Raw genomic sequence first — 13,594 nt, forward strand, 5'->3', positions numbered from 1 at the left:
GGTCACTGTTTACTTTCGATGATGATTGTTTTGCAAGCCTTGAACCGGTGGTGACATTCTTTTCAGATGGTGCTCTCGGAAAGTCGCAGTGAGAGTCCAAGACGGGGCCGAGATGTCATGCAATATGAATTCTCAACCAGGTCCAGACAACAAGTATGATGCCTTTTTATATTTTAAAGTACTCTCTCCGTTCCGTAATTCTTGTCGTGATTTAATTTTAAATTTAAACTATAAAACCACAATAAAATTGTGTAATGGAGGAAGTAAATAATACAGTACAAGAAAGTGAAGACAAATATTAGAGGGAGGGAGAGTCATAAAACATCTCAATGGAAAAAAACAGGATCAATGGTCTTGGTCGATTTTACTACGAAAATGGTGACATAATGGCGTATGGATGCATTTCTTATAAACGTGACAACTCAAATCAGAAGCTCTTAATGTTCTTTGTAGAAAATATGTCCTAAAAATTGAAGTTAATCCTCGAAATCCCAAAACAAAACTGGTTTGATATTTCACAGGGTCTGGGTTTCCTCATTAGCATACGTTTTTATGTAGTTTTGATTTAAATGACATCTTGTTTTATGCAAGGTCAGCTACCTTTCTTTTCACTATTTTGTACTATATCTTTCATTCAAATTTAGCTTTTTTCGTGAAGGATGGAAGCCATACGACCTTTGCGTTAACTGATGTACAGAAAACAAATAAAGGTTAAATAAAAAATGGCTCAAAGGCTAGAACACCACAATAATGATTACATTTCGCACGAAAAAGCTAGACTCACGGGAATCTGCTTACGAAAAATATTATGTTGGTTCATTTGTTTGTGGCTTCCTTCCGTGAATTTAGGGATAGGAATGCCCGGAGTGGTTCCGTTAGCATGTAAGCTGCTTTCCGTAGAAAATAGCCCGTACATGTAGTGTTACTCTCATTTCGCATGTATGTTTCATTGATTCTATTGTTAGACTATCGTCATATTAGTCGACCATACATTGCAGTATCATCTCATAGGAAGGACAGAGATTCCCACACATGTGGACGTTAAGGATGAAAAACATACAGTTCCAATGGATAAATAGCCTCCCGAGCAAGCGACGAATTAAGATTTGGTGGACATGGGTTCATGTAATGAATAGTGAAATAAAAAATAGTAATAACTAAAATAAAAAATATGGCATACTCATGCATGTAGAAAATGCAGGTAGATATGCGGATGCCAAGTTTTAAAGTAAAATATAAACTGTTACTTGTGCAAAAAAGACAAGAGTCCTCCTTCAGTGCTCCTCCCTACCAGAAGTTGGGGGTTGTATTCAGATTTTTTCCCCTGCCTTAGGCCCGCCATAAAATCGATATCCAGCCCATGTATACCATATGTATATATACAGTATCTATACGAAAGATGTAACGTGACCAAATAATTATCCCAGTTGCCTAACTATCACCCCACGTTATGCATGCGTTTTTGAAACCTGATGGCCGCGTACGCATCCGCTGGGATCCGACAACGGCAACGCCGAACGACGAAATCGCTATGCCGGTAGGATCCTGCTAATTAAGGTGCTACCCGTGCCGGTCGTCTTCGCCATCGCCGGTGATATCGTCGGAACGTATTAGTACGCCATACATACATAAATTACTCGTACACGACAACGCGGGCCATACGAAACACTACAAGGTTGTACATATATATATCCATTTTTTAATTTTACGATAATGCCCCCGCTTATGAAGGGGTATGTGAAAATCTCAATCGTCCTTGTTTTTCTCGCAGCCAGAGTTTTGACAAGAGAGGCACCCGAGCAGAAGTGAAAAGACAAAGTGTACAAGGAATAGCATAATAACCCTTGTTTTTATTGTTCGAAAATATAAAATATCAAGGCAATACGTACGCCGTGGTTTGTTTCAATTTTTTGTACACTTTCATTTTTGAGATTTCTTGAAATTCGGGTTTGTGTGGACTCATGTTTTTCTGGATATATATTTTCACCTGAGTAACCTGCTAGAAGTTGAAAACTCTACTCCCCCTTTTCGAGACCTCATTCAAATTGCCTCCAAGTGACGATGTGGGCTTAGCCTAGTGGTTGGCACACCCCAACGATCCGAGTTTGATTCCTATCAGGGACGAATTTCAGAATTGTCATGCCAAAACCCGCTTGTACTATATTAAAAAGTGTCTAGTTCCTCCTAGATACGGTTTTTTTTTTTTTGAAAAAATTGCCTCCAAGTTGGCAAGCTTCCCAACGAACGTGCCAACTCGCATCTTGAACATGGCGGAGCAGATGAGCAGAGTAAATTAGGCCGTTGAATGTGTACGACTGAAAGTCGGAACAGCGAAGCACGCAGCTGTTACTTGTCTGGTTGCGTCAGACTGACAATTCAAACTCGAGAGAGAATCTAGCTACACCAACAGCTCTGAAAACAATATCTGGAGAGATGCAAGGATTACTAGTAGTGGTATAACAGTATAACTTATTGTTTGTTTATACATAATCACATGTGCACTCTGACTTTCTCAAACAGAGGTCCACAGGACTTCACTTTAATTCTCTCTCAGCAGGACTGTATGAACCAAATCAAGAAAAAATCCATGGAAAATGTACATGGAGAAATGGGACAGGTAACGGCAAGAACAGCAATTGCGAAAAAGAAAGAAATCAATCGGACTTGACGATCGATCAGTATGGGTTGCGGGAGCACTCGGCGGGGAAGCCCTGCGGGAAGCGCCAGCCGTCGTCACAGTAGTTGTAGGTCATGTACTTCTGCTGGGCCCATTTGACGGTGCCGAGCTCCTTGGTGTCTAGCTCCCTGTTCATCCAGGCGTTGCTGCCGGCGGGGCACGCCGACGAGCCGCCGTTGTTGACGCAGCCGTGGGAGGAGTAGCCGCGGTAGTTGACGACGAAGGGAGCCTGGTTCCAATCGATCTTGACGGCGCCTTTCTCGGTCGCCCAGTAGCTGCCGTCCCACAGCGTGCAGTGCACGGCCATGGGCTTGCTGCTCGGGTACGCTAGGTCGTTGTACTTCTTGAACGTCCTCACCGGCACATCGTCGACCTGGAATCTGATGTAGTAACAGGAATCCACCATAGGTAGTAGCTTCGTTAGGATCGGTCCATCAATTGAAGTCGATTAGGGGAATTTAAGATGGATGCGTACATGATGTTCTTGGGGTTCCAGACGATCTTGTAGGTGTGGAAGTCGGCGGAGGGGTCGAACCAGAGGTAGAATTGGTGCTCCTTCTTGCCATCGCCGCTGGCCCAGACGTTGGTGTTCATCACGTAGGGCTGCCCGCTCGAGTTCCCCATGAACTCGATGTCGATCTCGTCATGGCCATCCCCTTCCCCGGACGTCAGCTATACAACACAAGTCAAGCAGAGTCAGCTCAGAACTGACGAAAAAGTAGGTGACTGAGAAGAAATGGTCGGCTAATTATATCAAGCTTACGTATAGGGAGGTGACGGTGCCGGCGGAGTTGCCGCCGATGAGCTTCATCTGGATGCTGAACTCGCCGTACAGGAACTTGTTCTTGGAGTTGAAGCCGGCGCCGCCGGAGCCGCGGTTCATAATGAGCTGGACATCCTGGGTTTTGCCGTCGTCTTTCACTTGCACGTCCCCGCCGGAACCGACAAGGTCGAACTGGTCGGAGAACCTGTCCCCCGACGCGACGGCGGCGAGGGCCAGGACGGCCAAGCACAGGTGCATCGGAGACCTCGCCATGTTGGCAGCTCGTACGCGTCTCTCTCCTCTGCTTCCTCTGTACCTGTGCTTTGATGGTGGTGTGGTGCTGTTTCGGTGCAGGAGCTGGTGCAGCTTTATAGTGCTGCTGCCCGGCGGTGCCATGGTGTGGTATGATCCGGCCGGCCGGTAGCGGTGGGCCTGGCGCACGGCACGTTTTGTTGATGGACGAGGCACACGTAAACGGCTATGTCGGGTGGGATGCACACCCTCTCGTTCGTGTATGATGCTCTTCTCGTAGAGTTCGCTACGTTGCCGAAATGAGGTGCGAAATCCAGAAATTAGATAAGCAATTTTTTTTTAGATGATTAGATAAGCAATTTTCGGCAGCCATAAATGCAATGTTTTTCCTTGAAATTTCAAATGTACAGTATCTCCTAAATATTCTGCCATACTAATGATTTGTTTCACTAATTGAATCATTATCGTTCATGGTTGTTGCTAAGGGATCATTGTGTAGTTTCTTTTAACTGAATCGTACTTCCTTTGTTCCTCAAAATTTGACCAAATTGATAGAAGAAACTGTCAGCAACTATATCACTATGCAAATACAATACGGATATTCATTTCATGATGTATCTAATGATGATCAATTGCTATTGTAGATGTTAATGGCTTTCTACAAACTTGGCTAAACTTTACACACATTGCATTTCGAAATAAAAGGAGCATTTGTGTATAATACCAAAAATCAGATAAGCAAAAAAAAAAAAATCGGCAGCCATAAATGCAATGTTTTTCCCTGAAATTTGAAATGTATGTACAAACATACTTCCATACTAATGATTTGTTTCACTAATTGAATCATTATTGGTCATGGTTGTTGCTAAGGGGTCATTGTGTAGTTTCTTTTAACAGAATTCTACTTCCTCCGTTGCGCCAAATTTGACCAAATTGACTTTTTTGATAAATAGAATATATTAACATTGAAAGATACCAATTACACATAGTCTCTGAAACAACGCAATACCCTATTCGTAGTACGAATGCACATATTTAAAAAAAGTAAAATAAACTAAGAAAATAAAAGTCTCACTACGGTATTCTAGCCCTAGCAGTAACAGTACATCCACCACCAAGACAACACCTGAACTTCAGGCTCTCCAAAAGCAACGCCTCCAAGAAGAAAAGAATGCACAATTATCGTCGCGGCCCGATCAAAATATCTTAGGTTTTCACCATAAAGATAGTATCCGCTCTTAAAACAATGTCTTCAACAAGGAAACTGCCATGCACAACCAATTAAGGGCGGACCTTGGATTTTTATCTTGAAAGATAAAACACTGAACTTCACCTGTGCCGCCGCCCCACTTGCATATTGTTGCCGTGAAACCCAAAATACCAAGCAAGACCCTTAGCATCACAGAGATTCGAACCTCCATCGCTAGTCCTTGAAACCGGCCTTCATGATTTCTCCACCTCAGATTTCACCATGGGCCAACATGTCATCTCATGGCAACCCAGAACAAAATTTCACACCGCTCAATCCAGAACCAAACGGTCGTAATAAAAGTATGGGTGCACACGACCTAATACCACCTGATCTAGCAAACTCCAAGGATAAGGTACACTGTTACATTTGTTGGTGGAGCCTTTCGAAACTCAACACTCCAGCCAAAATCAGATGACAAGAATGTTTAGACATAATCATGACTTATGTTGTTATAGAGGCCTGGTGTATTTCATATCATCTTGGTATTCATATATTTCGTTATCAGAATAATGGTGCATACTACTAACTAAATCATTGCCCTTTTAATCTATTGTTAACGGATCATTGTACATAGGCAATTCTTTTTAGCAGAATTGTTCTTCTGTTCTTGAGAAAACGGGCAGATAAGCCTTTTTAGTCAAATAAATACAGTGTAAATTTTTAACCAAATTTACAGAAGAAATTGCCAGTAACTATAATAATAGAAAAAAATTAATGACACATCTAGTGATGTTGATTCGTTGGTGTAGATGTATATGGTTTGTACAAACTTGTAAAAAATTGCATTGCTAGGCTTTATAAAAATCTACAGGTTTTTTTTTAAAAAAAAACTTGTTGGCCGGCATGATCTATGGCGAACATGGTTACATAATTTGAAGATATGTTGCATACTAGAATGTGCTAGAACAAGGTTTTGACCACAAATAAACCATTTATAATATGAATTTAGTAACATGAATTTTTAGGAAAGTTGCATGATAATAGTGTAATGTTGGTCAAAGGCTTGTCTTAACAAAACATAATACAAAATGTAATTGAAACATAGGGAGCATTTTTTAGCTTTTCAAAAGACATTTTTGACCTTAATTACAATTGTAATATTTGTATAGAACCAAACCTAATTCCCATACTATGAGGATACTTATCCTCCCTACATATGGTTTTATTTACCTAACCAAATTATTTGAACCCATATGATATACTGCCTCCGTAATTATGAATGAGGCCTATATTATTTCTGAAAAAATCAAACCATGTAAAATTTGACCAAGTTTTAACTAAAAATCATTAAAAAGGACGTACCATGACACAAGTGAAGATACTCTACCATTGCGCCAGGCCTGCCCTTCTTTTACTAAAAATCATTAACATGCAAAACACAAAATTAATATATTTAGATACATCATGAAATATATTTTCATATGATATCTATAGAATATCCTGGTTATTGATAGATTTTTCTAAAAGTTTGATCAAACTTTACTTGGCTTGATTTTATAAAAAAAAAGTGAGTAGAAGGATTAAATTTCTCCAATGAGATCGAACCATTAAAACCAAACCTAGTATGAATGAAAATAAAATCAAGACTGAAAAGCCTATATTTTTTTCCTAGATGAAAGCCTACGATTGATTTCACATGGAAAACGCTACCTCACCCACCGATTTTTAGGCTGAAGATATTTTTCGTTGGCAAAACCACATATTTCATTAACGAAAAATTAAATTAGATGAATAGAAAAACATGAAAACTAAAAGATGGACCATGAGAATATAGTTATTCAATTAACTTTGCATCTACAGTCCTAAATGATGGAAAAATACAGTACAGAACATTCCCTAGAGTGCTGCACTCGCTCATTCGTTTCTTGAGCGAACACCGGAGGATTGGCCAGAATGTGTACCGACAATAGGGACTCTTGATCTACACGTACATGTGACACATCTGAACGTACCACAAAAGAGAGGGACAAGATTAACTAACACAAATGGACTAATGGAGGAATCAGGTAAAGTACCCGGTGCATGATCATGGAGATAGTACTAGCTAGCTTTAGCTGATCCCTAATTATTGCGTCGGTTGGGCGCGTTCGGTAAGCCCTCCATCTCATGGATCAAATCAGGCCACTAATTGGTGATTACTACCACCACTAATGGCCAGCGGAATCTTACTTAATTAGTTCGTTGGTGGCTAGCATTAGCATGGCTAGCTTCGCTTGTACGCCGCCCCCTCAACCGATGGATGGATCCTCGATAGATTTCCGTTGTTAGCCTGAGGAATTGGTTGGTGTGTACCGGAAGCGCAATATAAGCGGGCGGCGCGGCTCGGGTGCGGTTCCGGGGAAGGCGGTGGTTTGCGTGTTGCCCTCGGCCGTGGATAACGCCGACGAGTGCAGTTGCGCGGTCGCTGTGGCTGTCGATTCCGACGGGTCTCGCTGCCCATACAGTAGTCAGTGCTGCTGACTGTGGTGTGAGTGGCGAGACCATCTCATTCTCCGGGATAAGGCTGGGCCGACGATGCCGGTGGCCGGATGCCCGGAAACTGGAGAGGGAACGAAGTAGTCGTGCAGTCGTGCTCGCCGGCCGGTAGCACGTCCCGTCCTCCATTTGTGCCCGGCCGGTGCTCAGCATTCTGCTAGCCAGGGACCGACCAGGGTATGTAGTATCTCGTCGCCCAGAACCACCCGTTGCTAGCCTAGCAGCAAGCCAGCAACCTTGACCGGGATATGCATAGGCTTAATTAGCTTTTACTACCGAGCGGACCGGGCTAGGGCTCCAGCATTCCATCCAAAGCCCGACCCAAAACCCAATCTAGGCCCAAAGCATGTTTTCTCATATATTATAAAATACATAGGTATAATTATATCTCATTTTATTCCTAAAATGGCAAAATATGCGTAATTTAACTGCTTCGGGCCATACTGGGCTTTGTCCTGGCTTTTTAGGTCGAGCTTTATCAGGCCAACTAGGAACCAGGCCTAGCCCAAGGGATGTCCCGGTTTAGCCGTATCATCTTCATAAGAAGAAAATTGGTATGCTAGTCAAGAATAGGTTCAAACACGAAGCACCATACCCGCAAATGGGTTGAGAACATGATAAATTAAGCTCATTCACATGCACATGACACTTGAGGAAGGATATCTCGCCCAAGCAAGAAGAGGACAACGCATAAGAGGAACCGGAAAGCATCCGTTGCCTGCAAATTGATCCTCTCTAGGTTCTAAGTGTTATGGTATTTTAGCAAAAGATCTAAATCGCAGGGCCACCATGGAGAACAAGAAGAAGACTACAACACAAGAGACTAGGCAACAAAGGAGGGTAGAGATGAGTATTAAAATACCGGAAAGGGAGTGTGTGGGCATAACTCTAATCCCATGCACTAGCATCAAACATTGGAAAAGCAAACTGAGTGCATCCGGTCAGATCTAGGGATGTTTAGAGGGGGGAGCGCTTGAAAACCTAATTCTCCAAAGAAGATGTCGACCACGAAACAACATGTCATGAAGTTATCTAGGTCTCCAATGCCTCTGACCAGATCTTGACATAATAATATCAAAAAACAGATGTGGTGCACAAAGTAAGGAGGGATGTGGAAGAGTGCGCTGAGACCCTCTCCCATTCCTCTCCGACAAAAGTGGCTGAGAAGAGGTTTCAAGGGAGCTGGTGGAGGGGCCATGTGCGGAGAGACCGAGGATGACAAAGAAGGATATGAACCTTGTGTTTTACCAAAACTAACCATCACCCCACCTTCGCAAATGTGACGGACTCTGAAATGGAGCGTTGGTTGATTTTCGAACAACACTAGGCTCTACATTCAAATGTGTTATTAAAAAATCATTTTCATTGCGTTTCTATCCAACGTCATATGTTGCTCGAGAATCAAGAGTCTGATAGCACTTATATAGGTTGTAGAATTATAACCATTTTCGTGTATAACTAGGTACTCCGGGTGTAATGCAAGGGCCATCTCGTTTAAAGTTGTTACACCATCCATTTAATAATTGTTTTCGTAGTTTTAGTTTAAATTTAAGTTAAAGCCGCAATAAAAGGAAATGCGAGGGAGTACCTGATATGTAGTGTATCTCGGCCTCGCAAAAAAACCCTCTTAAACTCAAAGGGAGGGTGTAATGACATTATGTACTCCCTTCGTCTAAAAATGCGTGTCTTATTTTTGTCTAGATATGGATGTATCTAGATACATTTCAGTAGAGATACATACACATCTAGATAAAGTTAGGACATCTATTTTTAGAGGAAGGGATTAATTTATTTTAGTTCAAGTCTCTCACCGAAGATGACTTTTTCGTTTCTATGTTGTGGAGATGGACGTACGTGCTTCGTGTCATACGAAAGCATTTTCTTTTAACCCAACCAGGGACAGCTTCACTAGTGAAAAAGCGAAATGTAAACTAGTGTTTTGACTTTGATCCAGCTGAAGTTCAAAATACGTGCTCGTCCTAGACTAGAGGAAGAATGTGAACTAATCAATCGCCTCGTACATCTATCACCTATCAGGCTAATGTGACTACCCCATTTCCTATTAAAAAACCATCTATGCGACTATGCGACAGCAAATGGAGCGGGATTGATGATGCATAATGCATGGGGATAGATATGGACATATGGTTGGTCCATGACACAGGAGGAACATATCAGTTGCATGTTCACAGTGAGTAGGTATAGAGTATCGCTTTCTCCAGACGTTTGCCGCTATTTGCCAGAATGGATTTTTGGAGTTTGCCTCTCTGCATGTGGTCGCCCGGTTGGATCATTTGTCCATCTGGTGTTCGTGTTGACCTACCAGTCTGCTACCAGCATACCACCCATCCCGGTCGGTCTATACATGAATCATGGAGGTCGTGGCCCGTGGGCAATCAACCCATCCCTGGATTTCCCATGGCAATACTCCCAGATTCATGTACTCCCTCTGATATGATTTTTAATAAAAAAACTTCTTTTCATTTCTTGCAGGTTATTTATATGGTCTTCCATTGAGTCCAACTTTGGGCTCTACTATCTTCGGTGGGGACAAGTGGGATCTGTGGTTTTGGATCTTGCACTTGCGGCTCACGATGGTCGCTCGGGATATCTTGTCTTGAAATTTGGTTGACGTCATATTAGAAGGCTATGTTGATATGTAGTCTTGTTTTTGAGTTTCTTTCATGGATTGATTGTTGTATCAATCCTTGATAAAGCGTGCCTTGTAATTTTTGATACTCGGAACTTATTTGCTTAATAAAGGGCTGTGTGCATCGTCACGATGCAGAAGCCGGGGCATAACCCCATTTCGAAAAAAATGTACTCCCTCTGATCCATATTAATGAACTTAACTTTATCTAGAGTTGTACCTATCTACTTAAGTGTTTAGATTAGATGCATGAGTATGTAGACAAATTTGAGTCCACTAATATGAACCGAAGGGAGTAATAAGCATACTATCTTCCTTCTCACAAACATACTCCATCCTGCAAAAACATGTTGCATATAAAGTTTGATCAAGTGCATATAAAATAGTCAACAATAACATCGGTTTTCTTATTTAATTAGTTAAAATTTACAAAGTTTTATTTAGATCAAAACATATATGCAACATATTTTTGGAAGGAAGGAGACATTGCATGTATTTCATTCCACAATGATACTAGGAAACTAATATCATCTCAATATTTTGAAATTACTCTTTACCGGAAAAAAGATTACGATATCATCTTTTCACCGGTCAAAACATACAAGCAGTCATGGAATAAGGCAGTGGCAGGCCCAAAAATTTCCGGAAGCCTAGGCAAACATGATTAAGACATCATTTCTCTGACAAAATCATTGGATAAAGTTACATAATGAATGGCGTCACGAACCGACAAGCCTGGACAGGAGGGGCGGTAGATCCGCCTATGGAACCGAACCAGAGATATGGATGATGCACACGTTTGACGAGCTCTCTCGCCTCTGAGAGTAATAAGGAAGAACCCAGGAAGTAGAGATGCATGTTGATGTATAGGCCGGGGCATTCAACCTCCATTTCAAAAACAAAAAAACGGTAGAGAGGCTTGTTCGAGGAACATACGCCCTATATTACAAGTTCATTTGAACTTCTGTTTGTTAGAGGATAAAATTCTATAATTATATATGATCAAATCCATTGAAAATGCATGTATCAATTTCTACAAATTTTTATTTCTAGAATACACCGTGGAAGGTGCATTATATATTACAGAAGAAGTGGCAAGAGGTTACAGTGCCATCTACCGGGCAGGTGTGCCTCCCACATGCGCGAGGGGGTGGGGCTTCCCGAATATGTCTACAATACAAAATCAGTTTGTAAGAGTAGACATAGAATATATATGCACTATAGTTTTTCAAAATGGAGGGTGTACCCTCGGTCTCTCCATTAGAATGAGATACAATTCCTTTCTATTAAATTTTATTCACCGAAGCTTTACATGATAATATATCGATCAACCCTAAAAAGATAGGAGTAATACATTGATCACCTGAAACCACATTGTTAGCGATAAGCATAATAACGCCTACAAGCTTGATGAAGGGGTGGCCATAATCGGGACCATGTGTCACGACCTTATACCTACGCACATGATCTAAACCTGGCACACTGGTCCAGCTAGCAGATTTGATGTAGTTTTATACAAGTATATTTTTATAGTTTAATCAAAATCTAAATATTTAATGGGGCAAAAGCTTTGGCCCAATCTATTAATTAACAAGAAGTGTTTTTACCAGATAGTCCGAACCAAGAATCGGAAAATACAAATGATTACTCTTCCGGCATTACTTCACCCAAGCGCTTGGCTCATGTGGTTGCCCGCAAATGGACTTCACTCCTGATTTTATCTAGGACACCTAAAGTGGTGCATGTTTGTTGTGGAAAACCTGGGCATTGCGTCCGCTCCAAAGGTCCCAAGTAACGATTAGTGCGAGGGAGGAAACGGCTTTGGGTTGGGCGTGGAGCTACTTGTCATCATGATCCAACAATGATTGCTCGAAAGAACCGCCCAAATGGATGGTTGTACGTCGGGGATGCCCAACCAATCTCAAATGAATCTCCAAACGTGTACAATGTAACTACAATCGAAAACCAGGTGGCAAACCTACTCCGTCATTTTCTTGCAAAGAGGGCACAAACCACAATGTGGCCAACCTCGTTCTTGAAGAAGGTCCGCTGTCCAAATTCGGTTTTGTGTTAGGAGCCAAGCGAAGAATATAGCCTTTCAAGTAGGGATGTAAATGGTACGGAATTTAGTGGTGCCACATTTGTTTTCACATTTACCGTGGAAGCAAAAAAGAATACATAAATAGCTAGAGGAAGATCAAACCTTGGAACCCTCCTCGAATGCATGAAAGGATTACATGATTTCCAATTTTGGGAAGAGCCGCTTTGAAAGTTCAGCTTGACGAGGTTTTTTTTTTCGAGAGCACGCGCAAAGCGTGCCTTATCTTTATAGAAGAGAGAACATAAATTACAAGAAAGCAACTGACACATCAGTGCCTACACATACTCACACTTTTCTCACCTGCTTGACGGGGTCATGTAATAGGTATGTGGGATTGGGCATGCACATCAAGCCTAAAACCATAATTTCATATTAGTCGGAAACAGAAATTCTGTTTCATGTCCGTCACACTGAAAAACGATGTTCCGTTTTTGTTTCTGTTTCTACTAAAAAGTTCCGTTTCCATTTTCGTTTTCATATTTCCATTCCATTTCCATTTTTGCGAGGAAAAGTCGTACAGTTTCCACTCCACTTTCTTCCCTACTTTCGGGGGATCCAAGCGATCCATCCGGTGTTGTGGAGCATGGAGGAGATGAATCTAAGAAATTGCACCTCATGTATAAAAGAAGCAGAAAAATGCATTGAAACCCTAGAGATGCTGAAGCAGTACACAGCTGTGGCTCTTGAAACCAAACGCGTTTGCGTTTTGATTCTTGGCTCCTGGCATGGGTGCTTCACCCCGGCCGGCGGTGGGTGCACATGGAGCTCAGCTAGCTAGCGGCGCGGCGGTGGACGCGGCGGGGTGCAGCGCGGCGAGGAAACAGGGATCGATAGCCGCACTGTCTGGCACTCTGATTGCCCTGGCCGGTGGGTGGAGGCATACATACGTGTAGTTGGTGAGCCGAGGCCGATCGAGGTCATTGCGTCCAAGTAAACGTAACGCGCATCGGCGCATGTTCCCAGCGAGGAGCGCAACGACTTTGCGCAAAAGGTAGTGCGACCTGTGATCTTCGGTTGGGGCATGAGACGAACGACACGACGCATTACAACCACCAAGTAGTTCTCTAGCTGGCTTCATTTCGGTGGTTACTGGCTATTGCCTATGGCGCACAGCACAAAAGTAGTATGATCGCAATCTGTTCTGCCAGGGAGTTGCTGGGACGTAGTATATGCGCCAAATAATGGTTGTGGGCTTGGACGCTATTTCGAAGCCATGATTAAATAGGAGAGATCAAGTACCATATACAGCCATGAAGATCCTTCTTTCAAGCCTCAGCATTGAGCTTTAGGTACACAACCATAAAGATGGGAGAACCAGGGAGTGCGGATTTTTGTGTCACCAGCGACATGGAGCTTGTTTTTTGAACGGTTCAAAAACAGCAATTTGAAGTTCGGAAAATTTGGATCAATAATTGCATACGCAC

The 13,594-nt window shown here is 42.3% G+C and overlaps 1 protein-coding gene across 1 annotated transcript; it reads right to left on the minus strand.

Moving 5' to 3' along the window:
• Nucleotides 1–2,446: 2,446 nt before the first annotated feature.
• Nucleotides 2,447–3,803, minus strand: LOC127314742 (xyloglucan endotransglycosylase/hydrolase protein 8). The gene is made up of 3 exons (XM_051345264.2): nt 3,441–3,803; nt 3,153–3,349; nt 2,447–3,057 (listed from the first exon to the last, which is right to left on the minus strand). Exons 1-3 carry the CDS (start codon nt 3,711–3,713, stop codon nt 2,676–2,678), a joined length of 852 nt encoding a protein of 283 aa, XP_051201224.1. The 5' UTR covers nt 3,714–3,803; the 3' UTR covers nt 2,447–2,675.
• Between the last annotated feature and the right edge of the window lie 9,791 nt (nt 3,804–13,594).

The sequence above is a fragment of the Lolium perenne genome, chromosome 7 (genome assembly GCF_019359855.2).
Source record: "Lolium perenne isolate Kyuss_39 chromosome 7, Kyuss_2.0, whole genome shotgun sequence".
Lineage (NCBI taxonomy): Eukaryota > Viridiplantae > Streptophyta > Magnoliopsida > Poales > Poaceae > Lolium > Lolium perenne.

Coding starts and splice junctions, on each gene's coding strand:
- LOC127314742 (XM_051345264.2), bottom strand. CDS start 3,713: ATGGCGAGGTCTCCGATGCACCTGTGCTTGGCCGTCCTGGCCCTCGCC. Junction 3,350..3,440: donor GCACCGTCACCTCCCTATAC/GTAAGCTTGATA, acceptor TGTGTTGTATAG/CTGACGTCCGGGGAAGGGGA. Junction 3,058..3,152: donor TGGAACCCCAAGAACATCAT/GTACGCATCCAT, acceptor TTACTACATCAG/ATTCCAGGTCGACGATGTGC.